General features: G+C 48.4%; 2 protein-coding genes across 2 annotated transcripts in view; one reads left to right on the top strand and one right to left on the bottom strand.

Moving 5' to 3' along the window:
* ADAM17 (ADAM metallopeptidase domain 17) overlaps window positions 1–13,745 on the top strand; it is a 43,066-nt gene extending 29,321 nt beyond the window's left edge. Inside the window, exons 12-19 of the mRNA XM_068979041.1 lie at window positions 683–882; window positions 1,863–1,966; window positions 7,619–7,753; window positions 7,883–8,013; window positions 8,791–8,869; window positions 9,829–9,917; window positions 11,405–11,455; window positions 11,911–13,745. Coding sequence (XP_068835142.1) covers window positions 683–882; window positions 1,863–1,966; window positions 7,619–7,753; window positions 7,883–8,013; window positions 8,791–8,869; window positions 9,829–9,917; window positions 11,405–11,455; window positions 11,911–12,261 — 1,140 coding nt within the window. The 3' untranslated portion in view covers window positions 12,262–13,745. The remainder of the gene's footprint in view (window positions 1–682; window positions 883–1,862; window positions 1,967–7,618; window positions 7,754–7,882; window positions 8,014–8,790; window positions 8,870–9,828; window positions 9,918–11,404; window positions 11,456–11,910) is intronic.
* IAH1 (isoamyl acetate hydrolyzing esterase 1 (putative)) lies at window positions 13,653–24,932 on the bottom strand. Its single transcript, XM_068979052.1, has 6 exons — window positions 24,834–24,932; window positions 22,724–22,776; window positions 18,065–18,213; window positions 15,793–15,954; window positions 15,064–15,185; window positions 13,653–14,131 (listed from the first exon to the last, which is right to left on the bottom strand). The coding sequence occupies exons 1-6, from the start codon at window positions 24,912–24,914 to the stop codon at window positions 13,949–13,951; spliced, it is 750 nt and encodes a 249-aa protein (XP_068835153.1). The 5' UTR covers window positions 24,915–24,932; the 3' UTR covers window positions 13,653–13,948.
* Window positions 24,933–26,503: the final 1,571 nt, after the last annotated feature.

Genomic DNA, 26,503 nt, shown 5'->3' with positions numbered 1-26,503 from the left:
CTCTGTTTTAGAGCATCAGGAAAAATGCCCAAATGTAGGTCATTTCTATGGTTTTGCATATCAAGTGGACAAGCTAGGGGTCAGCTGTAGCAACTCAAACTTAAGATCTTGGGAACCCATGAAGACGTTTAGGTAATAATTTGGAATTTAATCTTTTAATAGACTATATATACACACACACATATATATATGTAGTATCATACTTCTTATTAAACTCAGCTGTTAAAACACTTCAAACATGGATGACTGATGTAAATTCAGGGAATCAGAGCAGATGTGTTCTGCAGGCCTGGATCATTGTATCTAGGAAGACAGGGTAAAGGGGTCTGCCCAGTTCTCAGTGTCCCTGCAGTGGGGCCACTCTCGGCCACTAAGTCACTGAGCTTAGACTGGTGACTCTCTCCTCATGCCCGACTGGTGGAGGTGTTTAGTCTCAGCATTTGTGTAGCTTACTTTCCTGTGAAGAATTTTAGGCTTTTCACCAAATTCACATGATGTTTCTAGCCTCCTGCAGAGGAAGGTGCCATGCAAATGGCATTTAAAGGCAACAGTGAACCTAAAAAGCCTTCAAGCTGGTCCTGGTTGTGGCTTTTGCATTAAAGTTTGTCCCTGGAGAATAAGCACAAACACTACCTGAATTTTTATGTTATCTTGGGTCCTATGTGGCCTTTTTTCTCTTAAGATGTTTTCAAACTGCAGTAAACAGTCCATCTATAAGACCATTGAAAGCAAGTCCCAGGAGTGTTTCCAAGAACGCAGCAACAAAGTGTGTGGGAACTCCAGGGTGGACGAGGGCGAGGAGTGCGACCCCGGCATCATGTACCTCAACAACGACACTTGCTGCAACAGCGACTGCATGCTGAGGCCGGGTGTGCAGTGCAGGTGAGGGGTGCGGCATGGCAGGTGTTTGGGTGCCTAATGAGGGATCTCCAAAACGGTGGGCTGAAAACGCAGGGCCTTTAGAATCATTAGAGGGCCTGTGAAAGTGTGTGTCTACCCCTGTACAGCAAAAAAAAATGTTTTTTGGAAAGCAGTTTGACATTCCATGACAAATCCTCGGTCTTGCATCCTCACTGCTGTAGCGATGCTGTAGTACAGAGAATCCTAAGGAAGCAGAGATTATGAAGATGACTTAGCAAGGAGGTTTATGGCCACATTTCTTCATAACAACAGTCCTGGGACATAAACTCATTACTGTGTATCCGTGCTCTAGAATAGCCTTAAAGAATGCTGTTGAATCACAGAAACCAAATGTGGAGGAAGGTTTAGTTACAAACCTCTAACTTGTTACAGGTTACAAGTTAGAAGTCTTAACATTTCCATTTTTAATGTCCTGTGCCTGGCTTAGAAGTAGAGGGGGTAACTTTATGGCAGATTTAACTGTTTACAGTGCATATTAACACTGTAAATACTGACCAGGCTGCCTAGTTTCTTGACTACTGATTGCCTTGTGGGGTTGGTTTTTGTTTTTTTGCTTTAATTTTTGGCTGGGTCATGCGGCATGAGGGATCTCAGTTCCCTAACCAAGGATGGAAAACTGATGCACCCTGCATTGGGAGGTCACTGGACCACCAGGGAAGTCCCTTTAAAAAAGAAGTCCCTTAAGAAAAAAATGTATTAAGTGAATGAAAACCAAGGACACCAAGGTGTTTTAAAGATGAGTGAGTGTGGACCACTCTGCTGCCCGTGTCTGCATCAGTAAGGGCAGAGGGACCGTGTCCGGTGGTGCCAGCACCTGGGAGTCTGTGCAGGAGTGGGTGGCCTCAGGAGACTCTGCCCTGCCCTCTCGGGGCCTGTGGCATGACCATAGTCTGAGCTGTGAAGCTGGCCGTTGACTTGGACTGTGTGCTCTTCCTCTGCAGTGATAGGAACAGTCCTTGCTGTAAAAACTGTCAGTTCGAGACGGCCCAGAAGAAGTGCCAAGAGGCCATTAATGCTACTTGCAAAGGCGTGTCTTATTGTACAGGTATGTCCTCTTGGTGGTTCTCTTAGAATAATTTGTTCAGACGGGTATGCCTGCGTTTGAAAGCAGAGTTGGGTTTCATTCAGATGACTCGAACCTTTTACCTCACGGACAGAGTTGAGTTGATCGCAGCACGCTTCGCATTGGTCACTGCAAGACCTGCGAGCATTCACTTCCATTCTCTTTTCTCTCATAGGCATCAGCTTTAGTGTCTTTGATATTTGCCTGGATAGGTGTATGTCCTTGAGGTAGTGTTATTTTTTGTTGCTGTTGTTGTTGAGTTGCTAAGTTGTTTGTCCAGCTCTTTGTGACCCCATGGACTCTAGCCCGCCAGGCTCCTCTGACCATGGAATTTCCCAGGCAGGGATGCTGGAGTGGGTTGCCATTTCCTCCTCCAGGGATCTTCCCGACCCAGGGGCTAGGCTGCATCTCTGTGTCTCCTGCATTGGCAGGCAGTCTTTACCACTGAGCCACCTGGGAAGCCCGTTATTTTCTGTACATTTAAAAACTATATATTTATTTATTTGACTGCACTGTGTCTTAGTTGCAGCATGTGGGCTCTAGTTCCTGACCAGGGATCGGATTCATGGCCCCCTGCAGTGGAGCACAGAGTCTTAGCCACTGGACTACCAGGGAACTCCCTACATGTGTGTTTTTGATGTGCTAAAATGATACTCTACATTAGATCTTTTTTGATAACTCAGTGCCACGTTGTTACGATTGTGTTTTCTGTTGCTTTGTATTTCTGTGTTGTGTCTAGTTCATTGTTTTGGGCCCTTGCTGGGTTTCCAGTGATTTACTGTGATATACTGTGTTTGCTTATCTGTTCACCAAGCAATAGCCGCTAGGATTTCTCTCCTAATACTGCCTGTAGGACCACACTGGGCATCCTCACACGTCTCCTTTGGGAGCCGTGAGGGCTTCCTGGGTGCATAGGGAAGCATGGAGTTGCCCAGTCTTGGAGGGTGGCGCTCCGCTGGTCTCTGGAACAGCAGTGTGGGTTGGTCAGCGCCGCCGTGCGGCGTCCAGGCTCCTGCATTCCAATGTCCTTGTCGACACACCGTATTATGCAGCTCTTTTTTTGCCAGTCTGAGTGTAAAGTGACTTCTTCTCCTTACTTACATTTTTCATGAACATCTGTATATTTGCTAGCTATTTAGATTTCTTCTGCACATAATTAGTTCATTTATTAGGTCCATTTATAAAAATTGGGTTTAATTTTTGCTATTATTGATTTGGAGGAGTTCTTTCATGATAATCTGTCTGGTTTAAATACTGCATATGCCTTTCTCCTATCTGTTGTCCTTTTGGAACAGAAATCTTTCACTTAAATTTGTCATTTTGTTTCTGTATGTGCGTGTGTATTTTTTGAGTTGTGTTCAGACGGGTATGCCTGCATTTGAAAGCAGAGTTGGGTTTCATTCAGATGACTCGAACCTTTTACCCCATGGACAGAGTTGAGCTGATCACAGCATGCGATCATTACAAAGATATTTTCCCCAGTTGGTTCTGTTAGCTTCATAATTTTATCTTTCACTTTCAGGACTTTAATCTATCTGGAGCTAGTTTTAAGATTATCTGTATTGATTGTCAGTAGTCCCTGTAGTTCTGTCAGTTATTCCTTTCAAAACTCTACAAGCTGTGTTATCAGGTACATGTTCTCCACATCTTCTTGGTCTTGCTATTCCTTCATCACTATGTAATGCTCCTTTCTGATTTAATTTTTTTTAATTTTTGAAATTTGTATTGGAGCACAGTTGACGTACAGTTGTGTTAGTTCTAGGCACACAGCAGAGTGAAACAGTTACACACATACTCTTTCAAATTGTTTAACATTCAGTTTGCTACCTGTGTGGTCGTGGTGTCTTTCTTATTTGGTGTCTCTATCCCGTCTTATATTTTTAAATTTATATATCCTCTGGTTGCTTGGCTTGTTTTCTGTAACAGGTTTATTGAGAGATAATAAGCATGTCATACCGCCTGTCCACTTGAAGTGTGAGTTCAGCAGTTTCTAGTGGATTCATGTTTGGGCATCCACCTACCAGTCAGTTCTCATTGCCTCAGAAAGAAACCCAGACCCTTTAGCTATCATTTTGAATCTCCTCATTCTCCCAGCTCCAGACAACCACTACTCTACTTTCTATGTCGATGGATTTGCCTAATCTGGATGTTTCATGTAAATGGAATCATAAATATGTGTGCTGCTTTCAGAATGTTTTCAAGATTTATCCATGTTGTAGCATGAATCAGTCCTTCATTTATTTTTATTGCTGAATAATATTCCATTGTATGGATATATCACATTTTCTTATTCATTCATCAATTAATGGATTTTGGATTGTTGCTGCTTTTTGGCTGCTGTGAGTAATGCTACTATGCAGATTTGTGTACAAGTTTTTGTATAGACTTAGGTTTTTACTTCTCGTGTGTCTGTGTCTATCCAGTTGTAGAATTGCTGAGTCCTGTGGTACATCTGTTTAATCCTTTGAAGAACTACCAGGCTGTTTTCCAAAGTGACTGCACCGTTTTACATTTCCACCAGCATGTGTGAAGGTTCCAGTTTCTACAAATCCTCACCAGTGCTTGTTGTTATTTGTCTTATTTTTTTGGCTGCTCTACACAGCATGCAAGATCTTAGTTCCCCGACCAGGGATCAAACCCGTGTCCCCTGCAGTGGAAGCACAGTCTTGACCATTGGACTGCCAGGGAATTCCCCCATCTTTCTGATCACAGCCATCCTAGTGCATGTGAAGTTTTATCTCACTTCGATTCTTCCTTCAGCTTTTAAATGTGCATTTTATGTTACTCATGAGTCAGACATTCTGTGATCTGTCAGTATCACATTAGTTTGTCACATATCAGGAGCCTGGATATCTCAGTCAACCTTTAAAAAACACTTTCTGGCTGTGCTCAGTGTTAGTCTTTACTGTAATAACCAGTTTCAGGAAGGTGCTTTCTTTTTAAATAACGTGTAAAACAATTTGAGAGTCCCTTGGACTGCAAGGAGATCCAACCAGTCCATTCTAAAGGAGATCAGTCCTGGGTGTTCTTTGGAAGAACTGATGCTAAAGCTGAAACTCCAGTACTTTGGACACCTCATGTGAAGGGTTGACTCATTGGAAAAGACTCTGATGCTGGGAGGGATTAGGGGCAGGAGGAGAAGGGGACAACAGAGGATGAGATGGCTGGATGGCATCACCAACTTGATGGACATGAGTTTGAGTGGACTCCGGTAGTTGGTGATGGACAGGGAGGCCTGGCGTGCTGCAGTTCATGGGGTCGCAAAGAGTCGGACACGACTGAGCGACTGAACTGAACTGAACACAATTTGAAAAAAGATTTCCTTATCAAAGAGACTTTTGTTCTCATGGTATTTATATGAAGTAGCAGCAGCATCACCTGGGCTTCTGTTAGAAATGCTCTGGCCCCTCCCTGGGCCTCCTGCACCAGCCACTCTGTGGACAGAGCCCAGTGCTCTGTCATGGCATCCCCTGAGGGACCCCAGTGCCTGCTCCTTAATTATTTTCCTGTGCATCTTCATGCTCTGATTTTAATCTTTTAAGAGCAGATGTTCAACAAAAGCATTTTTTTTTTTTGGATCTACTGAGAGCAGCATGACATAAATATGGTGACAGTACAGAGTATAACCCTGCGCTGAACTTGCTGTCCTTTTTCCAGAGCTTGCTTTCAGTGGGGGTGAGTTGTCTGTAAGACAGTCTTGTTGGCACTTTGAATGCCCAGCACGCGTGACACATTTTTATAAAATCAGAGGCAAAGGTTAACAGCCTAAGTGTGTCATCTGCATTAGGTAGTTAATGAAAGTCTGCTTCTGTGGGGAAAAGGGAAGAGTCCTTTAAGTTCACAGACCTTTAAGTCTGAATTCTCTTGATTCACTTGCGGGCTTTCCCTGGTAGCTCAGCTGGTAAAGAATCTGCCTGCAATGTGGGAGACCTGAGTTTGATCCTTGGGTTGGGAAGATCCCCTGGAGAAGGGAAGAAAGGCTACCCACTCCAATATTCTGGCCTGGAGAATTCCATGGACTGTATAGCCCATGGGGTCGCAAAGAGTTGGACATGACTGAATGACTTTAACTTTCATTCCTCACTTGAAAACCCAGGCCTATGGTGTCTTCATACAGTCATTTTTCTCTTCTCTTTTAGTGTGGACTTTTAACTGCTTGTGTTTCTCATTTTCCAGAATGAATCACTCATTTCACCCATTCTCCTGAATGTAACATTTTTGGGTGGCTTTTCTTTGTCCTTAAGAATCATTGATTCTTTCAAGAAATAACTGTGGTTTACCTACAGTGTGACAGGACTGGACATACATTGATTCATTCATAGATTTGAGTTTTGCTCTCATAGAGCTTACCAGTCTGGTGGTCAGAAACAGAAAAGAACCACAGATAATCACATGGATGCACACTGGGAGAGGTGCTGTGGGGGAGGGGTGGCGTGCAGTGATGGGGCCTCACAGATACTCAGATGCACACTGGAAGACGTGCTGTGGGGGGAGGCGGCGTGCAGTGACGGGGCCTCACAGATACTCAGATGCACACTGAAAGAGGTGCTGTGGGGGGAGGTGGCGTGCAGTGACGGGGCCTCACATATACTCAGATGCACACTGAAAGAGGTGCTGTGGGGGGAGGCGGCGTGCAGTGACGGGGCCTCACAGATACTCAGATGCACACTGAAAGAGGTGCTGTGGCGGGAGGCGGCGTGCAGTGACGGGGCCTCACAGATACTCAGATGCACACTGAAAGAGGTGCTGTGGGGGGAGGCGGCGTGCAGTGACGGGGCCTCACAGATACTCAGACGGATGCACACTGGGAGACGTGCTGTGGGGGGAGGCGGCATGCAGTGACGGGGCCTCACAGATACTCAAGACGGATGCACACTGAAAGAGGTGCTGTGGTGGGGAGGCGGCGTGCAGTGACGGGGCCTCACAGATACTCAGATGCACACTGAAAGGTGCTGTGGCGGGGAGGCGGCGTGCAGTGACGGGGCCTCACAGATACTCAGATGCACACTGAAAGAGGTGCTGTGGCGGGAGGCGGCGTGCAGTGACGGGGCCTCACAGATACTCAGATGCACACTGAAAGAGGTGCTGTGGTGGGGAGGCGGCGTGCAGTGACGGGGCCTGATGGGGTGAGGGGCCTCCAGTGGAGGTGTGGTCCTCAGGTTGTCTGGGGGAGGAGATACTTGAGAGAAAATGTAAAGGGTGAGGAAGGCCAGCCTGGCCTCCTGAAAGAGGGAGACAAGAACCCTCTGGGGACTGAGCAGCGTGTGTGAAGGTTCTGAGGTGAGAGGAGTGGAAGAAAGTGAAGAAGGGTGGCCGTGGTGGTGGGCGTGTGGGCTGGGGAGGGCTGTGGGCAGGAGGCCCTCTGGGGGAGTGTGCAGTCAAGTCAGGGCTCACAGGCGTCTTTTATCAGTGGCAGTAGTAGAGATCTGTTTTACATACACCTTCTTTCATACGCACGTTTTGTTCACTACAAAGAGGTAAAAAAGCAGGATACTGGGAACGAGTAGGCATTGATGGAGGCAAGGCCGCGGGGCTGAGTGGACACTGGGCAGCGTAGTGCTTGGCACGGTGCTCTCCAGCTCCTGATGGAGCAGGTCCGGGTGACTCACGGTGACTGTGTGCCCCGCGCTGCAGGTAACAGCAGCGAGTGCCCACCTCCTGGAAACGCCGCTGATGACACCGTGTGCCTGGATCTCGGCAAGTGTAAGGACGGCAAGTGCGTGCCCTTCTGTGAGCGTGAGCAGAGGCTGGAGTCCTGTGCGTGTAATGGTGAGTGCGTGTCCGAGGCAGGAGGGGTGGAGGTGGCCCTTGCCTGCCAGCCCGACCCCGCCCTTGGGGGCTCAGCAGGGTCAGGGCAGCAGAGGACCCGAGTGTATATGAGGCCCTGCTCCGTTTCAGAAACCGACAACTCGTGCAAGGTGTGCTGCAGGGACCCCTCGGGCCGCTGCATGCCTTACGTCGACGCCGAACAGAAGAACTTGTTTTTGAGGAAGGGCAAGCCCTGTACAGTAGGCTTCTGTGACATGAATGTGAGTATTTATGTACAGTATTTATTCACGTGAAGTTTTTGTTTTGTAAATGCTTGGCTTTGCAAATGGAAGGAAATCAGAACACAGACAGTGCCACGTCTGACCACTGTCCTCATGTGAGAGTCCAGGTAGGTTCTGTGGGTGTTTCTGGAGACCGCACTGGCCCTGGGGGCTTCTTGCTAAAGCTGGTTGCTTTTCAGGCAGTGAGTCCCACTTACATACTCTTCTTGCCTGGAAAATCCCGTGGACAGAGGAGCCTGGTAGGCTACAGTCCATGGGGTTGCAAAGAGTTGGACACGACTTTCCTTCCCACTTGGTTTTCTGGGCTAATTGTAAAACTCATGCTGCAGAACTGCGGGCTCTGACCTTGAGATAGGTACAGAGTAGGTAGGAACGACCTGTCGGTGGCCTTCGTCAGATCCTTGTGCTCCTCACAGAAACAGAACTATCCCGGCACACTCACAGAAGAGGGTTGCTAGGGGCTTAGGAGCCTTTTGCAGGCTGTCTGGTTGTGTGTGTGTGTGTGTGATCAGCGCAGTCTTTACTGGAATTGGCCCATCTTTAACAGACTGGTTTTCTCGAGTTTGTCTTCTGGTGACTCTAAATTCACTTATAAAAATGGACTTTAGGTTCCCATTTCAGTGTCACAGGTGGGTTTCTTGGGCTGTTTGGTTTCAGTGGATCCTTTTTCACGTTAGTTATGTTTTAACATGAAGGAAGCCACATTCCTTCTAAATGTATGACCCTTGAAGTAACATCTGACGTTTTTGTTCTCAGGGCAAGTGTGAGAAGCGAGTGCAGGATGTCATCGAGCGTTTCTGGGAGTTCATTGACAAGCTGAGCATCAATACTTTTGGTATGTGGTTTCCCTGGGTGGGAGGCTGCTTAGAACTGAGGTGACTGCCCTGACAATGTTAGAAAGTGTGGTTTCAGACTGATATGCCTGAATCCTGCAGTGGGCTTCCCTGGTGGCTCAGTGGAATGCAGGAGACCTGGGTTCGATCCCTGGGTTGGGAAGATCCCCTGGAGAAGGAAATGGCAATCCACTCCAGTATTCTTGCCTGGAGCATCCCATGGACGGAGCAGCCTGGCGGGCTACAGTCCCTGGGGTCACAAAGAGTCAGACACAACTGAGCGACTAACAGTCCTTCAATAGTGGATGGAAATGGTCACCACTTATGTTCTGAAATGACTTTGTTGGCTAAAAAAAAAATGGACTTACAGGTCTGCACCTGTATAGCATGGATACACAGATTTTCAGACAAGGGAAAAGAAAGTACAGACTGCTTTACTGGAAATGTACTCTTGACAGCATAAGCGTGCATCAGATTGTAGACTGCAAGCTGTAGATTGCCAGAATCCTGTGTGATGTGAGAATCATTTATTTACAAGTGGGTCTCAGATTTTCCAGAAGTGAGGATGCACACTGGCTTCTCTAGGGTGCATAATTGAGTTTAGTCCCAGAAATAACCACAGTGCCGACAGCAGCAGCACTGTCTTGGCGAGCATCGTTCCTAGTAGGAGCCTCCTCCAGCAGGAGCCCCCTGTGGCGTCCCTCTGGGGACCGGTGGGCTGCCCCGTGATGTGATGTGTCCTCCACAAGTGCGTTGGGCCTTTCTGGGGAGAGCGCCCATGTGTGGGGAGGTGCTTGGGTCTTGCGTGGGTAGCATGGGTCCAGCCTCTCAGTGCCAGCTCCATCGCGGTACCCAGCCAGCAGTCTGTGCCCCTGACACCTGATGATACTCTAAGCTTAAACGCTGCTTTTTGACTTCTGAGTCCTTGCTCAGGACATTCACTGTTTGGAACTGTTCACAGGGAAGTTTCTAGCAGATAACATCGTCGGTTCCGTCCTTGTTTTCTCCTTGATATTCTGGATTCCTTTCAGCATTCTGGTCCATTGTGTGGTAAGTCACCAGTTTTTAAGTAACTGAAACATTTTGGAGCACCTCCAACCATAGAGCTGTTTTGAAAAGATAAAATTTATTCTTAGAAAACTCTGACCTGTTTCTAATGACATTTTTGGTGTTAGCCCTAGGAAAGCATATCTTGTTACAAGACTAAATTTTTAAAAACAGTGTTTTTTATGTGTGGCTGTTTTGTTCTTGTGTGTAATTTCGGAGGAATTTTATACTTTCTAAGCACCAGAGACTGTTCAGCTGGACTTGTCTGGACTTGAGTGAAGCTGTGGCTGAGCACTTTCAGGCTGTTGTTACAGCACAGATGGCAACCAGCAGCCGTCCAGAGACGCTGCCCTGTCTCATCCAGGGTCCCGGCAGCACCATTTGGGGTGTTCGGATCCTTCCCTGTGAGGACACGGAGCAGTCGTTTGATTGTTCAAGACGAGTAACAGCTAACAAGCTTGGTTGCACTTTGAGAAGCTCCAGTACTTTATAAGTTTTCTTATAAATCCATTCTTGCTTCTGTGGGAAAGTGAAGATCTGTCTGCTGTGCAGAGACGAGGCGCTCAGACCCAGGCTTCCAGGCCTTTGCTCTGAAAGCCCTGAGCAGGGTGCCTCCCGTGAGCACGTGGGAGGTTCCGGTGCAGGGAACTCTCAGGCCTTCGTGGCCCTGGCCACCTTCCCTCGTGGCGCTGTCTTGTGACAGTTCTTCCTCAGGTTGCTGGGTCTGAGGAAACCTCTGCTCAAGCCCCACTCTGTTAAAAGAGCTGAAGTTCTGACACACGGCAACAGTGCCGTCCACTATGGAGGCCTTAGATTTCTGAGCAGAGCTGCCGACAGGAGGGCGGGCAGTGGGCTTCCAAGCACAGAAGATGGTCGGGGCAGTCAGGCCTGGGCTTGGCCTCCTGCCTCGCCCGTGGTCACCTGTCACTAGTCAGCTCCAGACAGGGAGCAGGGCAGCGGGCGACCGTGTGTCCAGCCTTCTAGAGTATGACTTGAGGGCCAGTTCGGGACTTGAGGCCTAGGTCCTATCAGAGTTTGGGCCACAGAAGCTCAGGACACGCTGAGAAGAGTACTGAGGCTGGGGGTCTCGGGCACTTTGAGGTCAGTGCCAAGTGAGGCCGCGGGCACTGCCCCTCCGCCTCCTAGGGCTGCCCTTAGGGTCACCCTTGTCTCTGAGTGCTGAGCATGCACGGAGGTGCCCTGGTTGTTCCTACCCAGGGTGTGGGGCAAGTCTGTCAGAAAAACGGCACTTAAACCTTGCCTGTTTCTGCAGTTAATGCCAAAAAACATACAAGTGTAAGAGGAAACACTTGTGGCAGAGCCCCTCAAGCTTGAGTAGAACTCCCATTCTCATCTGCTGGACCTGCTCCCTCTCCCTACAACTCAAGCTCTAAGCTAGCCCTTCACTAGTACTATCAGGAGGGGCTTAGGAGGACAGAGCCTCTACTGAGCAGGCTGTAGGAATGACCCTGCTCTTCTTGTCTTTCTAGGATAAGAAACTGGATAAGCAGTTTGAGTCTCTGTCTCTGTTCCACCCCAGCGTAAGTATCTCACACAAAAGGAAGTCATTTTCGGTTGTGTTTGGAGGCCTGCTAAGGACACCTTCACTGGCCTCCCCAGCTGCGGCTTCTTTGGCTGGAGGGCCATCTTCTGGCAGGCAGGATGTGAACGTGAATTCTCTTGGAGGTGACCTTTTAGTCAGTTGCTTGGATGGAGACTGACACTACAGAGGAGCGCTGCTCTGCCCTCCCCGCTGCCCTGAGCAGTTGGCTGTTCGGCACTGACTTATTTTCACGTTTGGAGAGCTTTTCTTGTCTTGGGATCTTAATTTGACAAGGGTTCTTCTGACTCTCTTGGGTCTTGACACACGGGTTGTCAGGACACTTGGCAGCTGTTTAATTGCTTCTGAGGGTGCTTTCCTCAGGTGGGTGGGGATCAGGGTGCTGATGGGTGTGGCTGTCTGGTGGGGCTCACCCCCTGCCCTGTGTCTCTCCAGAACGTGGAGATGCTGAGCAGCATGGATTCGGCCTCGGTGCGCATCATCAAGCCCTTTCCTGCGCCCCAGACCCCTGGTCGCCTGCAGCCCACCTCTGTGATGCCCCCTGCACCCTCTGCGCCCCTGGCCCCGAAGCTGGACCACCAGCGGATGGACACTATCCAGGAGGACCCGAGCACGGACTCACATGCCGACGAGGATGGCTTTGAGAAGGATCCCTTCCCAAACAGCAGTGCAGCTGCCAAGTCGTTCGAGGACCTTACGGGCCATCCGGTCACCAGAAGTGAAAAGGCCTCGTCCTTCAAGCTGCAGCGTCAGAACCGCGTGGACAGCAAGGAGACTGAGTGCTAGTCCCAGCTGCATACCGGGCTCTCTGACTTCCTGGACAGAATATTTTTTAGGGACTTGACCCCAAATCACTGCATATTTTTTGTGAAGATTTGGGAGAAATAAGGAAGTGACTTCACAGCAGATGCTGGTCATGTGTTTGGACTTCCTTGGCATACGTAATACTGGTGTGGCCAGGCCCTTTTCCTCTGAAGAGGTAAGGTGAATCTGGCTTACTTTGAGGCTTTCAGGTTTCAGTTTTTTGATCTTTAAAGTATCCTTCAACCTGTGGTGCAAAAGCAGAAACTATGGCTGGATTAGGTTATGAATATTTACGTTTTTGTAAATTAACTTTTTACATTGAGAACAGCACTGATTAGGGAGATGATCAGTTTCTTTTTTAAATACACTGTAATTACCTGGTGAACATAGGCATGTAGTGGTTTTGTGTGAGGGTAACCAGACACAGATTTACTTTTTGCCTTCAAGACAAAGGGAGATAAAACCAACAAGTTACACATTATCTCCAAAATGTGGGTTCTGTTTCTAGGTAGTTCTAGGTTAATACCTAGAACTTGTAACAGAAGAAGGGAATTACACTATAAGAAATCAGTTAGGTTAATGTTTCTTCTAAATTGTTAGAATTTCTAATTTCTAGAATTAAAACAGTCTAGCTTATAGTGAAGGTTACAAATTATAGCCAAATGAATCTACAAAATCCTGCCAACGGTTTTTGGACCCTAGTTAGCTGGGCAGTTTTTCTGTGTTAAGTATCTTCATGTGTCAGCACTGTTACCATGCTCTTAAAACATCTGCCATTCAGAAAACCTGAACTACTTCAGAGTAAGGGTATGGTCGCCTCTGCTCAAACACTAGTGGCCAAGAGTGTATGTGAGATGGTTCTTGCCAAAGGAACGGGGTGTGATGTGGTGGCCTGGGGCTTTCTCCCCACACAACTGACTTCTAAGAACCCTTGGTATTCACCTGTGTTCATTCTTGATCTTGTGCTTTAGTAACGTCTGCGTTTACTATGTGAAGGATAAAAACCATCAGGTTGAATTCTGATCTGCTTTAAAAGCTTTTTTCCCCTGCTGAGTTCTGAAATGTGCTCACCAGCCAACACATTTTAACTGAGATAACTTGTAAGCTTTGAGGGCAATAATCCAAACCTGTGACAAATCGTATCTTTTTTTCTAAGGACGTTTGTTACGCAGATACCTGTTACACTAATACTTGAACCTGTACCTTATGGTATTTGCTGTCTCTAACCAGTCATGATATTCTAACATTGTAGTTACACTTCTGCAGTCGGATAGAAGGTGAGTGGGGTGTGTGGGTGTATGTATGAGTGAATGTAAGAAAACCATTTTTTTATAAAATTGTGACTTTTTAAGAAACTAAACTGTCTTTACCTTTTTTTCCCACTTATTAACAAGCTGCTCTGGGCGTATTTTGTAGTTGTGGCACAGATGACACCTGCATCAATCAATAAATATTTATTATCAAAACATGATGTACCTAGGTAAAAAGCTGTCCTAAGAAAATTCTAATGATTTTATTCATCTTGGTGGCAGATAGTACTTTTTGTTCCAGAGTCATGAGCAAAAGACTTAAAATGTTTTTAAAAAAATTCTTCAACCACTTATCTTGGGGTCTTTGTGTACGAGCGACTTCATGTTCTATAGAGACAGCAGGACCTGGTTCTCAGTGACTAGTGGTCCCCATCTCCCAGGAGACTGAGTTCCGGTCTTGCTTCTGCTATGTCTCGCCAGTAGGGGAGCAGAAAAGGCAGGGAGGAGACTTTCTTCTCTATCAAAGGCCAGAGATGGGAGAATACAAACTCATTTCCTTTTGGTGATAAATGTAGTCCGTCTGACAAATAGGAGGAAAAGTCCTGTGAGGAGGAGAGAACTCAGTTAAAGGCGTGTGCTGGTCTGCTGGGAGGTGCCCAGCCTGACCGGCGGCCCTCTGGAGCTGCCCTAGCTCATCCCATGCCCCCTGTCCTCTGCGGAGGCCCTGACCGTCTGTGTAGGACACACGGAGCACCCCACGCTCACAGCATCAGAAAGTGCCTGAGCTGATGCATCCTTCTGGCTCGGCAGATGGAAGAAGAGAATCAGTGAGTGAATACAGCACTCGACTGTGATCCACAAAGTGAAACTCGTGAGAAACAGCTTGACACACTGGGCCCTGAGCTGTCCTGACTCTTAGTCTGGGTATTCTATTGACAGGTGCACGATTAAAACTTGCAGATAAAAAGAATCTGTACCATCCAGCCAAGAGTCCAGACCCCCGCGGCCCCCGATCTCAAGAACACTGACCGTGGGAACCCTCTCTCCTCTGGGGAGGGGTCTTCCCCCTCTGCTCGAGCCTCGCCCCGCCTGGCAGAATCGGGAGCCAGCTCAGGACTTGCAGGCTGCACTGCTCCTGGGCCTTAGTTTAGTTTCCTTTGCTCTGCTGATGCCCGAGCAGGTGACTGCCAAGGAAGACCTTCCCAGCTCTTAGACCCCTGGAAAGTTTTTTCGGACGTGACACACTGAGAGCCACTAGCCCCTTTTCTCTAGCAGCAGTACTTTCCCCACACCATCTAACCATTTAGTGTTCATTTGTTTCACTATGTGCCAGCTCCTGTCAGAGGGCTTCCCAGAGCATGATGCCAGCTGCTGAATGCAGGAAGAGAACACGGCCAAGCCGGGCGCTACGACTGCAGGCTCTCCCGGAGCCTCTCCAGGTCCTACCCCGCATCCACTCCGGCCCAGCAGGGAGAGGACCACCCATCCGACCCTCTGCACCAGGTCCCCCCTGGGACCATGCACACCACTGTACCTGACCGTCCTTCTGCATCAGAGTCCACAGGTCGAGTGCCTCAGCCCCGCAGTCCTGGGCTACTTGTAAACAGCCCCTGGCATATTCACCAACAACTGAGTTCAGGCGATTTAATTTGCAGCCTATTGAGAAAAGAAAATCCAGGTGCAACCAACAGACCCAGGTGCTGGCCTCTGTGCAAGCCCTACTACCTGGAGGGCTTCTCAGCGCAGGTGAACGGGTACCTGCTGACGGACCTGAAGTGGCCCGCCATGGGGTGCAGGGGACACAGGACGGGCTTCGCAGGTCACGCATGTCCTGCTCCCCAGCACGGGACCAAGGCCAATGGAGCCATGAAGGGTGTTTAGGGGACACCGGACAGATAGGGGTGGGGGAGCTGAGCGGCCTGGCTAGAGCCCTGGCCGGAGGTGGATGGAGTCGGACTAGGGGCTGGTGCGGGTTTAGGTGGGGAAGACTGTGGGGCCTGGATGCCTGAACTGGCGAATGGAATGAGGGGCCGCTGCCAGACAGGGGACAAGCCACCCATCCGACTTTGAACCAGAGTGGGTGAGAGCCGCAAGGGACCACAGCGCTCACTCAGTTTCTCTGCAAAGGGCTGGCCCCTACACACTTTCTGTCAACAGGAGACACGATGGGAGCTCTTCTGTGACCTCTGTTGACTGAAAGCAGATGGACAGGGAGTTACAGACCCCTGAGGACGCAGCCCCGCGTCCAGGAGCCCACACTCACCTTGCTGGAGGCACTCCTGCGCCCACGCAGCCTCACAGAGCGGGGGCGGTGTGATGAGGATGAGCCTGCCCTCAGGCACGTCCACGGACCGCAGGTACCGCACCATGCTCCTTAGGTTCGCCACGAACTCCTCCAGGGGCACATGCTGCTTGGGGTTCTCGTCTGTTCGGGAGGGAGACAGACACCTTAGCCCCAAAGCAGGCTTGTTTTAAGGGGTGACAGGTCAGGCTAATGCATGTTCACAGGTGGGCCCCGATCGTGATGTTGCCAGGGAACTGTGGCACCAAGGGCAGGAAAGGGGGAAGAGTTCCAGCACGGGGTTCTTTGTGAAACGGACTTCAGTGGCCCTGGCTTAGAGCCTTGTAAGTGCGCTTGCCTCTCCTGCCTTCCTGTCCTGTGGTCATGAACCCAATAGGTTGGATTTGTAAAGGAGACCCGAGCTGTGGAGGGAACCTGCCCAGGTTCTGGCCTGGCTTTGTCACTGGCTGGCCTTGTGCCCTTGGACAAATGATCCACCTTTCTGCCCGTTTCGTGCTGGTAAAACGAGGGTGACAGCAGGGTCTACCTCACGGGGTTGCTGTGAAATTACATCAGCCAAGCGTGTCAGGTACTGAGAGCAAGGTACCTGCCAGGAAGGACGCTGTCAGTAATAAACAAACAAGCCAAGCACAGCTGTCATCACTGCAAAGGCTTCCTTCCAGACAGGCTCACACAGGCTCGCTGCAGGCTTTTTGTAAACCCCACAAAAGTGTAATTCAGGGGAAAGTAAAAGCATTCATGATCCTACCACCCAGAAAACCACTGTTGGCACTTGGCTGTACTTCTTTCCAGTCCTTTCCAAGCCGGTATGTATACTTCAAAAAAGAAGAGGGATCACACTAAAGATAAATGGCCATACTGTGTTTTTTTAAAACATACATTATAAGCGTGTCTGTGTTCACAAGTCCTCAGAAACCTGGTGCTTGGTTGTAGGGTGACCACAGTGAATGCTTCCACTTCCTTACTGTGTAGCATGCCAACGTTTTGTTGTAAATAACACAGCAGAGACATCTCTGCACATGGACCTGGATGGCCAGGTTTCTAGATGAGGGGGTTCTGGATGGGAGCTTTCCAGCAAGATTCCGAGTCCTCCCTGTCCCCGCCCCTCCTCCAGTCCTGTAAGAGCACCTGTTTTCCACACTTGGCAGCTGTAGTAATGCTGCTTAAACCCACTGATGTGAGAGTCAATATTCAGTTTTCACTTTGTGCGTGACGGAAGGCTTTACACATTTCCAAACATGTACTGGCTATTAAGTTTCTCCTGCTGTGATCCATCTGTTCCTGCCTCTGCCCATTTTTTAAAATTGGAGTGACTATTTTTCTGATTTCTACATTAAAAACATTAACCTTTTATTGTCATGCTTTTGCAAATACTTTCCTTAATGTGTCCTTTTCTTTTTTTTGACATAGGCTATTTTAAGTTTTTCATAAATCTATTTATTTTTCCCTTGGCAATTGCCTCCATTGTTTTCATACTTGTTTTTCCTTGTCCTGAATTGAAAGAAATTCTGTCTTTGGGAAATTTCTGTCTCATGGAGAGCACTTCCAGCCTCTACCAACACCTGTAGTTTATAACCTCACAGGCCAAGAAGCCTTTGTCAAGGTTGGGAGCTGCCCTCTCCCTGTTCTCAGCCTCACCTGAGGGCCCCACCTGCGCTGCAGAGAGGGGAGGGGCACCAGAGAAGCCTCTGGAAGCCGCTGCTCCTCTGGTTACTCTGATCAGAGGGCCCTCCTTTAATGAGCAGGGAAGGAAAAGGGGCCTGCGCTCGCCAGCTGTGCCTCCAGTCACAGAAACAGTTCTTCCAAAAATACGGAGTTACATCTCCTGTTCGGACCTGTTTCCCGTGGCCTGGGACTCAAGCCTGGTCAGGGTGCTGCTGCCGGGAGTGGTCCTTTCTCCGTCAGCGTGAGTCGCACCGTGACGTGTACAGCTGGTTCTCTCCTGCCAACTGCATCAGCTAAAGAGGGACCTCAGGAACCAAGTGCAGCACAGATGGGCTCCAAAAACATCAAACCCCAGAAACTGCAGGTCTGCCAAGGACCCAGGCCTCTGCGAGGTCGGGAGTAAAAAAAAAAGAAGAAATGAATGGAAGTAAACTTGGGGAACCCATTTTAAGTTTGGCAAAACTACCTCCTGGGAGATAACGAAAACATTTGAAAAAAGTGTAGAAACTTAAGTTGGCTTTAACAGAAAACAGTGACAAATGGACTAGGGAAACACAAGCGCCTGTACCTTTGAGCGCACTGTCATTGGCACCAAAGAAAATTGTGACGGCCACCGGGCTATCCAGCCCGCTCCCCTTCTTGACGAGTCTGGGGAGGATAATTTTGGCCCATCTGGTGTTGTAACCTGAAAATCCACGATTCAGGACGTCACATTTTCTAAAATGAAAAAAAACAAGTTAAAGGTGAATTGTGGGCAGAGAACTGTTTCCGGCCCCCTGCAGCCACGCTTTGGTGAGGGAGGGGGTGTGTCTATGAGGCGGGCAGTGCCCGGCAGCTGACGCTGCCTGGGCTTCACCGTGTGGGATCGGGGCAGGGCCAGGCTGAGGCATGTCAGACTCCTTCCTGGTTCCGAGACCCAGGGAAGACCCAGGCCTCCGTGACAGAGGCTGTGAAGACGAAGGGGCTGTGCAGGCTCGTGGTGCCATGCCTGGTTGGTGGGCTGCTTTTAAAAGGAGCAGAAGGCAGAGACTGCCCGTGTGTCCCCCACTGTCTGCAGCACCCACAGTGGCGGCACTGTCCAGGTCATCAACGACACTGCCATCACTATCACCCCATGGTTTTGATTCAGTAGATTAGTTGTGTTTTAGTTTAAACCAGTTCTAACAAGCATTTTATTCCTCTTTAATACTATGACTTGATTCACAGTACTGTACGGAATGCTGAAAAAACAAACCATGGAAATGGAGCTAACACTGAGTAGCTATGACCTTTGGTAGGTTTGTAGATGTTTCAAGTTACCCATTAAAACAATTTTTTCCCCAGTAAATCTCAGAGTTCAGTTTATGGTTAGCAAACTGATGTGGTTAGTTTTGTTGTCTGGTTCAAATTCTTACATGTAAGCAACTAAGCAGAGAAGCTGGGGCACCAAAGGCCCTTGACAGGAGGAGGCCTCTGCTCTGACAGCTCAGCACCTGTGAGTCTTGGGAGCGACAACAGAAATTCAGGAACATTTGCTTCTGAGTCTTGTGTTCTTAGTGTATAATGATTACAAAAAACCGACTAGCCATTCTAAAGCCTCCACTTAGAGCACACTCGACAGTGGAGCACTCTAGACTCTGATAAGTCTGTCTTACATCTATCCAGTGGTTAAGTCCCTGCCGCACTTAAAAAACAAGAGGCAGAGCCGCCCCCACCCGCGTGGTGCGGCAGCGACACAGCGAGGGCTGTGGTCCCAGCGGCCGGTGGCTGGACCTCGCGGTCCCTGATCAGCAAGGGCGCCTTGGCCGCTCAATTTCCCCGAGCTTGTCTCCCCACCACTGAGAGATGAACACTAATACCTCATCTGCTAGGTTACCTGATGATTAAAAGTAATATGGTGGCCAGATCTATATAAGGAGCTCAGTAAATGCCAGCCATTGTAGATTTTAAAAAAAATAGTCATTATAATAAGGCTGGGAACCAGGAAAAAACTGCTAGTGAGGCCCAGGGTTGAAACTGTTACAGTTCCTGTCTGAAAGGGGAAGAAGCAAAGTTTCTCTGGATTGACTAACACAATCAGTAGTGCCCATGTTATTCAAATGGCTGAAGAAACTGGAAAATTAAGAAAGGTTTTCACACAAATTCTTGGCTAACAATAGGAATTTAAGTTCAGAGGCTAAAAGAATTATTCAAAATATTAATATTTATCACTAAATTTCAAAAGCATTTAAGTAGATTTAAGAATTGTTAAAATGCTTCTGTACTAAATATACAAAGATCTTACTTAAAGCTAAAATTTCGGGATTCCCTATGGGACTCCATTTCTTATTTTAAGTGTATTGCTCTCCATGCAGGCAGGGGCACGGAGTAAAGAACCAGACTGCTACAGGAGACTCGGATTGGATCCCTGGGTCGGGAAGATCCTCTGGAGAAAGGAATAGCAACCCACTCCAGTATTCCTGCCTGGAGAATCCATGGACAGAGGAGCCTGGTGGGCTACAGTCCATGTGGCCGCAGAGTCTGGTGCAACAGTGCACACGCGTGCTCATCCAGGAAGTACAGAAGGGCAGTTGCAGGAGGGTGATTCTTAGTAATGTGCAGAGTTGGAAGTTAGGTAAGTTAATTCAGTGTTTTAACTGAATCAAATCAGTTCTGGGCTTAGGTCTGCAAAAGACATTCACACCAAGTGTTCACATGGCTAAAGACAGAACTGTCCTTCCAAAGGGCAGTTGTCGGTGGGACGGAAAGGAGCATCACAAAGGGAGGGTGGGCTGGGACTGTGGACCGCGGCGTGAAGCAGACAGTGCCTCTGACACTGGGTGCGGTGCTCCCCACGTGGCCTCCTGGCTGCTCCGGGGACCTGTCTGTTGGGAGAAGGTGGGCTCAGGGCGCCGACATGAGGAACCCCTGCTGCCAAGCTTCTAGTCTCTGTTCCACGTGGCATTTTGGTTCACAACAGGCTCTAGTGGCCTTGGTTGAGGTCAGAGAGCCCAGGGGACGGGGGCGGGGCGGGGGGCAGGCTCTGTGGGCAAAGCCCAAATCAGGGAGGTCTCAGCCCACACATGCCTCCCTGTGGGTCAGCCACAGCTGCTCAGTTTTGTTCTGTCACAAAATGCTTTTAAAATGTGACATATCCATACATGGTCTACAACTTCATCTTTAAGAAATACACATAATTTTATTTACTGGCTGTGTGGCTTGTGGGATCTTTGCTCCCCAACCAGGGATTGAATCTGGGTCCTAGGCAGCAGGGAATTCCCTACAATTACTCTCAGTTCTGAAAATTAACTAGCTTCTAATTAAATGGTTTTTAGCAATCACAAGCTTCCCTCATAGCTCACTTGGTAAAGAAAAGTGAAAGTGAAGTCGTTCAGTCATGTCCAACTCTTTGTGACCCTATGGACTGTAGCCTACCAGGTTCCTCTGTCCATGGGATTTTTCAGGCAAGAGTGCTGGAGTGGGCTGCCATTTCCTTCTCCAGGGAATCTTCCCGACCCAGCATTGTAGGCAGATGCTTTATCGTCTGAGCCACGAGGGAAGTCTGCCTGCAATGCAGAAGACCCTGGTTCGATTCCTGGGTTGGGAAGATACCCTGGAGAAAGTATAGGGTACCCACTCCAGTATTCTTGGGCTTCCCTTGTGGGTCAGCTGGTAAAGAATCTGCCTGCAATGTGGGAGACCTGGGTTCAATCTCTGGGTTGGGAAGATCCCCTGGAGAAGGGAAAGGCTACCCACTCCAGGATTCTGGTCTGGAGAATTCTAGGACTATACAGTGCATGGGGTCTCAAAGAGTCGGACATGACTGAGAGACTTTCACTCACTCACTTAGCAATCACACCTGTAAACAAACAGTTCTGACCAGATTTTAGTACTAAAACGATTCAGAAAACATTATTGGTCAGACGTTGGTCTAGAGTTTCACACGACTGGAATAACTATTCTGCTTTTCCGTATCTTCTCAGAAAAGGTTAATCGATCAATTAAACAGGTACTGAATTACTAAAAACAAAAGCTAGCATTTGCTGAGCACTTCTTACGAGCCAGGTACTTGACTGAGCAGCACCCAGTAGCTCACTCACCCTCCAACAGGAGAGCAGGGTCCCTGTAGTCCCTCCGCAGAGGGGAGGAGCCTGGGCTCAAGGCCAGGCCACCTGACACTTGCTATTGGGCGACCTCACCCACCTCTCTCCACCCTAGTTTTCTCAGCTATCAAATGGATGGCTGGACTCCCAGCTGTGCTACCAGTAGCTGTGAAGATTCAATGAGACAATAAACATGAAGTGTTTTAACCTCTCTGGCACCTGGTAAGCATGCAATAAAGTTAGCTATTAGAACCTCCTACCCTTCTTACAGGAGAGAAAACAGGAATGAAATGACACTTTGGGGCTTTTAGATTAAGTCAATTTAAACAGAGAAAGCATCTGGAAATAGAAAAAGCTGGAAGGTCATTCTTGTCATTTCTAGTTTAGGAGATGGAGAAATGAAGACATTTTAAAACAGCTCAAATTCAGGAATTATGTTAAATATATTTTCTTGGTGTGTTAGTTATACTACTGAGGAAAATTATCAAGTACTGTAAGCCAGCAGACACCAGCGTATTGTTTCTTCTGAAGGAGGAAAAGAAAACTGCTAATCAACTTACCGAAACCCAATCACAAATCCTGGTGTCTCCTGTTTCTAATGTGGAAATGTTTCTAAATATTTACTTCTTAACCTCTTGAACTGGGACATGTTTTCCTTTTAATAATTCTATTAGCATATGCTTAAATGAATTTTGGCAAATGGAATGTCAAAATCATCATTTCTCCGCCCCCCCCACCCCCACTATTTCTGCTATATATATATATTTTTTCTGTTATATTTTATAAAGTGAATTTGGGAGGAAAAAGTCTCTACCCAAAAAGGAATCCAACTGTAGTTTCAGGACATATTTTGTATTATTTCATTTGACGTCCTTGCTAGTTATTTAGGTCATAAGTGAAGAAGAACTTGTCTTGTTTAGATAGTGAATAGCCATATGTTTTGGATCCAAACTCCTGATACCTTTTTTCACAACTTTGAGGGTTCGGTTTCATGTGGTGGCCAAGTTTTAACTGAACCTGAGTGCTACCCCACCCCCCTACCCCTTTACATACACCAACCGGGAAAGGCGGAAAAGAGGAAGAGGAGGGACTTACTGTTCGGCACTATCATTCCCTCTCTTCTCCATCAATAAGCACTCAAGCATCAATCTAGAAACTATTCTCACCTGACCAGCATGTCAGCCAGTGACGCTCCCCATCCACCCTGCTGGAAAGAAAACTGAAGAAAGAAAAGCCAGTTACCACTTATCCATGTCATCAGGACAATCTGTTCAGCAACCCCACTCCTGTTCTCTCTCTGCGTTCTCTGTCTTCTTGGCCTGCACCATTCGCTTTGCTCCGAGGTCATTTCAGGGATTACCGTAGCTGCACTGTAGCAGCACTCTGGAAGTGAGGGCTCTTCCCTGGCAACAGGATTTGAGCCAGTCAGCTGCATTTCATTATTTATTTTTTGGCCACAGCATGAGGCATGTAGGATCTTAGTTCCCTGACCAGGGAGTGAACTCGCACCCACCCTGCAGTGGAAGTACAGAGCCCCAACTTCTGGACCACCAGGGAAGTCCCTGGCTGCACCTTACTGAGACCTATATTAGAGTCACTGTGATTTAGAAAAGATACTTGAGAGAGGTACAAGAAATAAAATCAATCGTCTAGTTAGGAAATGAAATCCACACTACACTATCTCACCATAGTTGAATTAATAAGGAAATCAGAGAACTCAAGAGTATTTTTGATATACATTCCCTTGTGGAATTTGGAAAGTCCTTAGGAGCTAAAAATAAAACTGGTTTAAGAAGTTATGTCTGAATGTGAGAAAAATAAGAAACAAAAGCCACAAAAGGGTAATTTTTAAAATGCACTCCTTCCCTGAAGTAAGAATATCTATTTTTCCTCTGATGAGAGCTGAAATAATCTTGGGTGAAAAGATGATCTGGCTCTTCTCTGCAGTGTATGCCACTGGACATGGGAGAAACAAAAAGACACCCTAAGGGGCTAAAAATGGCTGCATCCATGCCAAGGTGGGGCCATTTATGGAAAAGATACAGAGACCAAAAACCCAACTGCCACTTCTGAAGAGCTGGGAACAAAAGTGGGGTGTTACGAGCAAAAGCAGGGTACTGCCCAGTGCCCCCTGCACTCAACACACTCGGAGGGGGGCAAACCACCTAAGCCACCCCCCCTTGGGACACCAAGACTCACACCTATCCTCACCCCATCTAAGGAACCAGTTTGCCCCACCTTGGGGAGCAAGCAAGGGAACATGTAACTCGTTTTCACTCCTTCCATGTGGCCCCAGGAGCTCCAACCAAGCCTTGCCTGAATTCCTTGACTGGTCTCTCACCAACTGATTAGGGAAAGGCCAAGAACCTTGGTTGCTAACACCTGGAGGCATCTCTTTCTGGATCAACCTGTTCCATCAGAGGAAGCACAGAGGTGAACTGGTTCCAGGGTTTCTATGTGGAGCTGGCAGGCAGTACAAAACTGCAGAAAGTGCTTCAGCCCAACCCTGGGGCCTGTGCAGGCGACCTGCCCAGGGGAGCTCTGGGATACAGAGCACTGCTCCCGCTGTGAGCGAGTTTAAAAGCCCCTTTTCAGAATTCGCTGTATGGCTCAGGAAACTCAAACAGGGGTTCTGTATCAACCTAGAGGGTGGGATGGGGAGGGAGATGGGAGGGAGTTTCAAAAGGGAGGGGACATATGTATACCTATGGCTGATTCATGTTGAGGTTTGACAGAAAACAGCAAAATTCTACAAAGCAATAATCCTTCAATAAAAAAATAATTAGAAAAAAAAGTCCCAGGGAAAAGGACAAGGGTCACTGAGCAGAAGACAGCACGACTGGAGACAGCGTGCCAGGGCCTGCTGAGATTTCCATGAAAAATGACGCGGAGAGAAAAGGGCAGCCACCGCGGGCCCTGTGACCCCAGGGCGCGGCCGGGACGAGCTCCCCAAGCCAAACGGGCTCCCCAAGATTGAAGAAGACCCGGGTCCTGTACTGCGAGGCCGCGCCGCACCCCGACGCCGTCACTCCCCACGCCGAGAAACGAGCCACCGGCGCGGTGTCACGAAGAGGCCCACGCTGCCGGGCTCGCAGGCGACTGGCCGGGGGGCGGCGGGCTGCAGCCCCGCAACCTCGGGACAGTCGGGGGAAACGGGAGCCAGGGATCGGCCAAGAAACCTGGCCCGCGGTTCTCGGCTGGGACCGCAGGCCCAGGGCGGGGCGGGGAGGCCGAGCCGGGGTCTGCGGACTGGACTCGGGGTCGAGCGGCGGTCACCTGGGTGATGGAGTCTCCGAAAAGCAGAACCCGAGGCCAGAGCAGAGGGCTTCCGCTCGCCACAGCCTCGCTTAGCGCCATGATGGAAACAGCCGGGAAGGGGGACCACGCCGGATATCCGGGCGGGGCGGATAGCGGAGGGGCGGGGCCAGGTGGGACACCTGGGCGGGGCGAGCTGCCGCTGATGGGGCGGGCGGGAGGAGGAGGCGCCTGCGCAGTCCGAAGCCTTCTCTAGCAGGTCTTTCAGTTCAGTTCAGTTCAGTTCAGACGCTCAGTCGTGTCCGACTCTCTGCGACCCCATGAATCACAGCACGCCAGGCCTCCCTGTCCATCACCAACTCCCGGAGTCTACCCAAAACCATGTCCATCGAGTCGGTGATGCCATCCAGCCATCACATCCTCTGTCGGCCCCTTCTCCTCCTGCCCCCGATCCTTCCCAGCATTAGGGTCTTTTCCAATGAGAACTCTTCGCACGAAGTGGCCAAAGTATTGGAGTTTCAGCTTCAATATCAGTCCTTCCAATGAACACCCAGGACTGATCTCCTTTAGGATGGACTTGTTGGATCTTCTTGCAGGGACTTCTTCAAGGGACTCTCAAGAGTCTTCTCCAACACCACAGTTCAAAAGCATCAATTCTTCGGAGCTCAGTTTTCTTCAGTCCAACTCTCACATCCATACATGACTGCTGAAAAAAACCATAGCCTTGACTAGACGGACCTTTGTTGGCAAAGTAATGTCTCTGCTTTTAAATATGGCTGCAGTCACCATCTGCAGTGATTTTGGAGCCCCCGAAAAGAAAGTCTCTGTTTCCATTGTTTCCCCATCCATTTGCCATGAAGTGATTGGACTGGATACCATGATCTTAGTTTTCTGAATGTTGAGCTTTAAGCCAACTTTTCACTCTCCTCTTTCACTTTCCTCAAGAGGCTCTTTAGTTCTTCACTTTCTGCCATAAGGGTGGTGTTATCTGCATATCTGAGGTTATTGATATTTCTGCTGGCAATCTTGATTCCAGCTTGTGCTTCATCCTGCCTGGCATTTTGCATTATATATTCTGCATATAAGTTAAATAAGCATGGTGATAGCCTTGATGTACTCCTTTTCCTATTTGGAACCAGTCTGTTGTTCCATGTCTAGTTCTAAAACTGTTGCTTCTTGACCTGCATACAGGGTTCTCAGGAGGCAGGTCAGATGGTCTGGTATTCCCATCTCTTCCAGAATTTTCCAGTTTGCTGTGATTCACACAAAGGCTTTGGCATAGTCAATAAAGCAGAAGTAGATGTTTTTCTGGAACTCTCTTGCTTTTTCCATCATCCAGCGGATGTTGGCAATTTGATTTATGGTTCCTCTGCCTTTTCTAAATCAAGCTTGAACAACTGGAAGTTCATGGTTCATGTACTGTTGAAGCCTGGCTTGGAGAATTTTGAGCATTATTTTGCTGGCGTTTAAGATGAGTGCAATTGTGCGGTAGTTTGAGCATTCTTTGGCATTGCCTTTCTTTGGGATTGGAATGAAAACTGATCTTTTCCAGTCCTGTGGCCACTGCTGAGTTTTCCAACCTTGCTGGCATATTGAGTGCAGCACTATAACAGCATCATTTTTAGGATTTGAAATAGATCAACTGAAATTCCATCACCTCCGCTAGCTTCGTTCATAGTGATGCTTCCTAA

Source organism: Capricornis sumatraensis, chromosome 1 (assembly GCF_032405125.1).
Source record: "Capricornis sumatraensis isolate serow.1 chromosome 1, serow.2, whole genome shotgun sequence".
NCBI lineage: Eukaryota > Metazoa > Chordata > Mammalia > Artiodactyla > Bovidae > Capricornis > Capricornis sumatraensis.
Note: the sequence above shows the minus strand (reverse complement) of the source record. Positions and strands in the feature narration are given on the sequence as shown.

Bases quoted from the DNA above. Each gene is read 5' to 3' on its own strand.
- IAH1 (XM_068979052.1), bottom strand. From the start codon at position 24,914: ATGGCGCTAAGCGAGGCTGTGGCGAGCGGAAGCCCTCTGCTCTGGCCT. The intron at 22,777-24,833 runs GTGACCGCCGCT...TTCTTTCTTCAG, and splicing joins TCGGAGACTCCATCACCCAG to TTTTCTTTCCAGCAGGGTGG. The intron at 18,214-22,723 runs GTGAGAATAGTT...TTTTCATTTTAG, and splicing joins CTGGCTGACATGCTGGTCAG to AAAATGTGACGTCCTGAATC.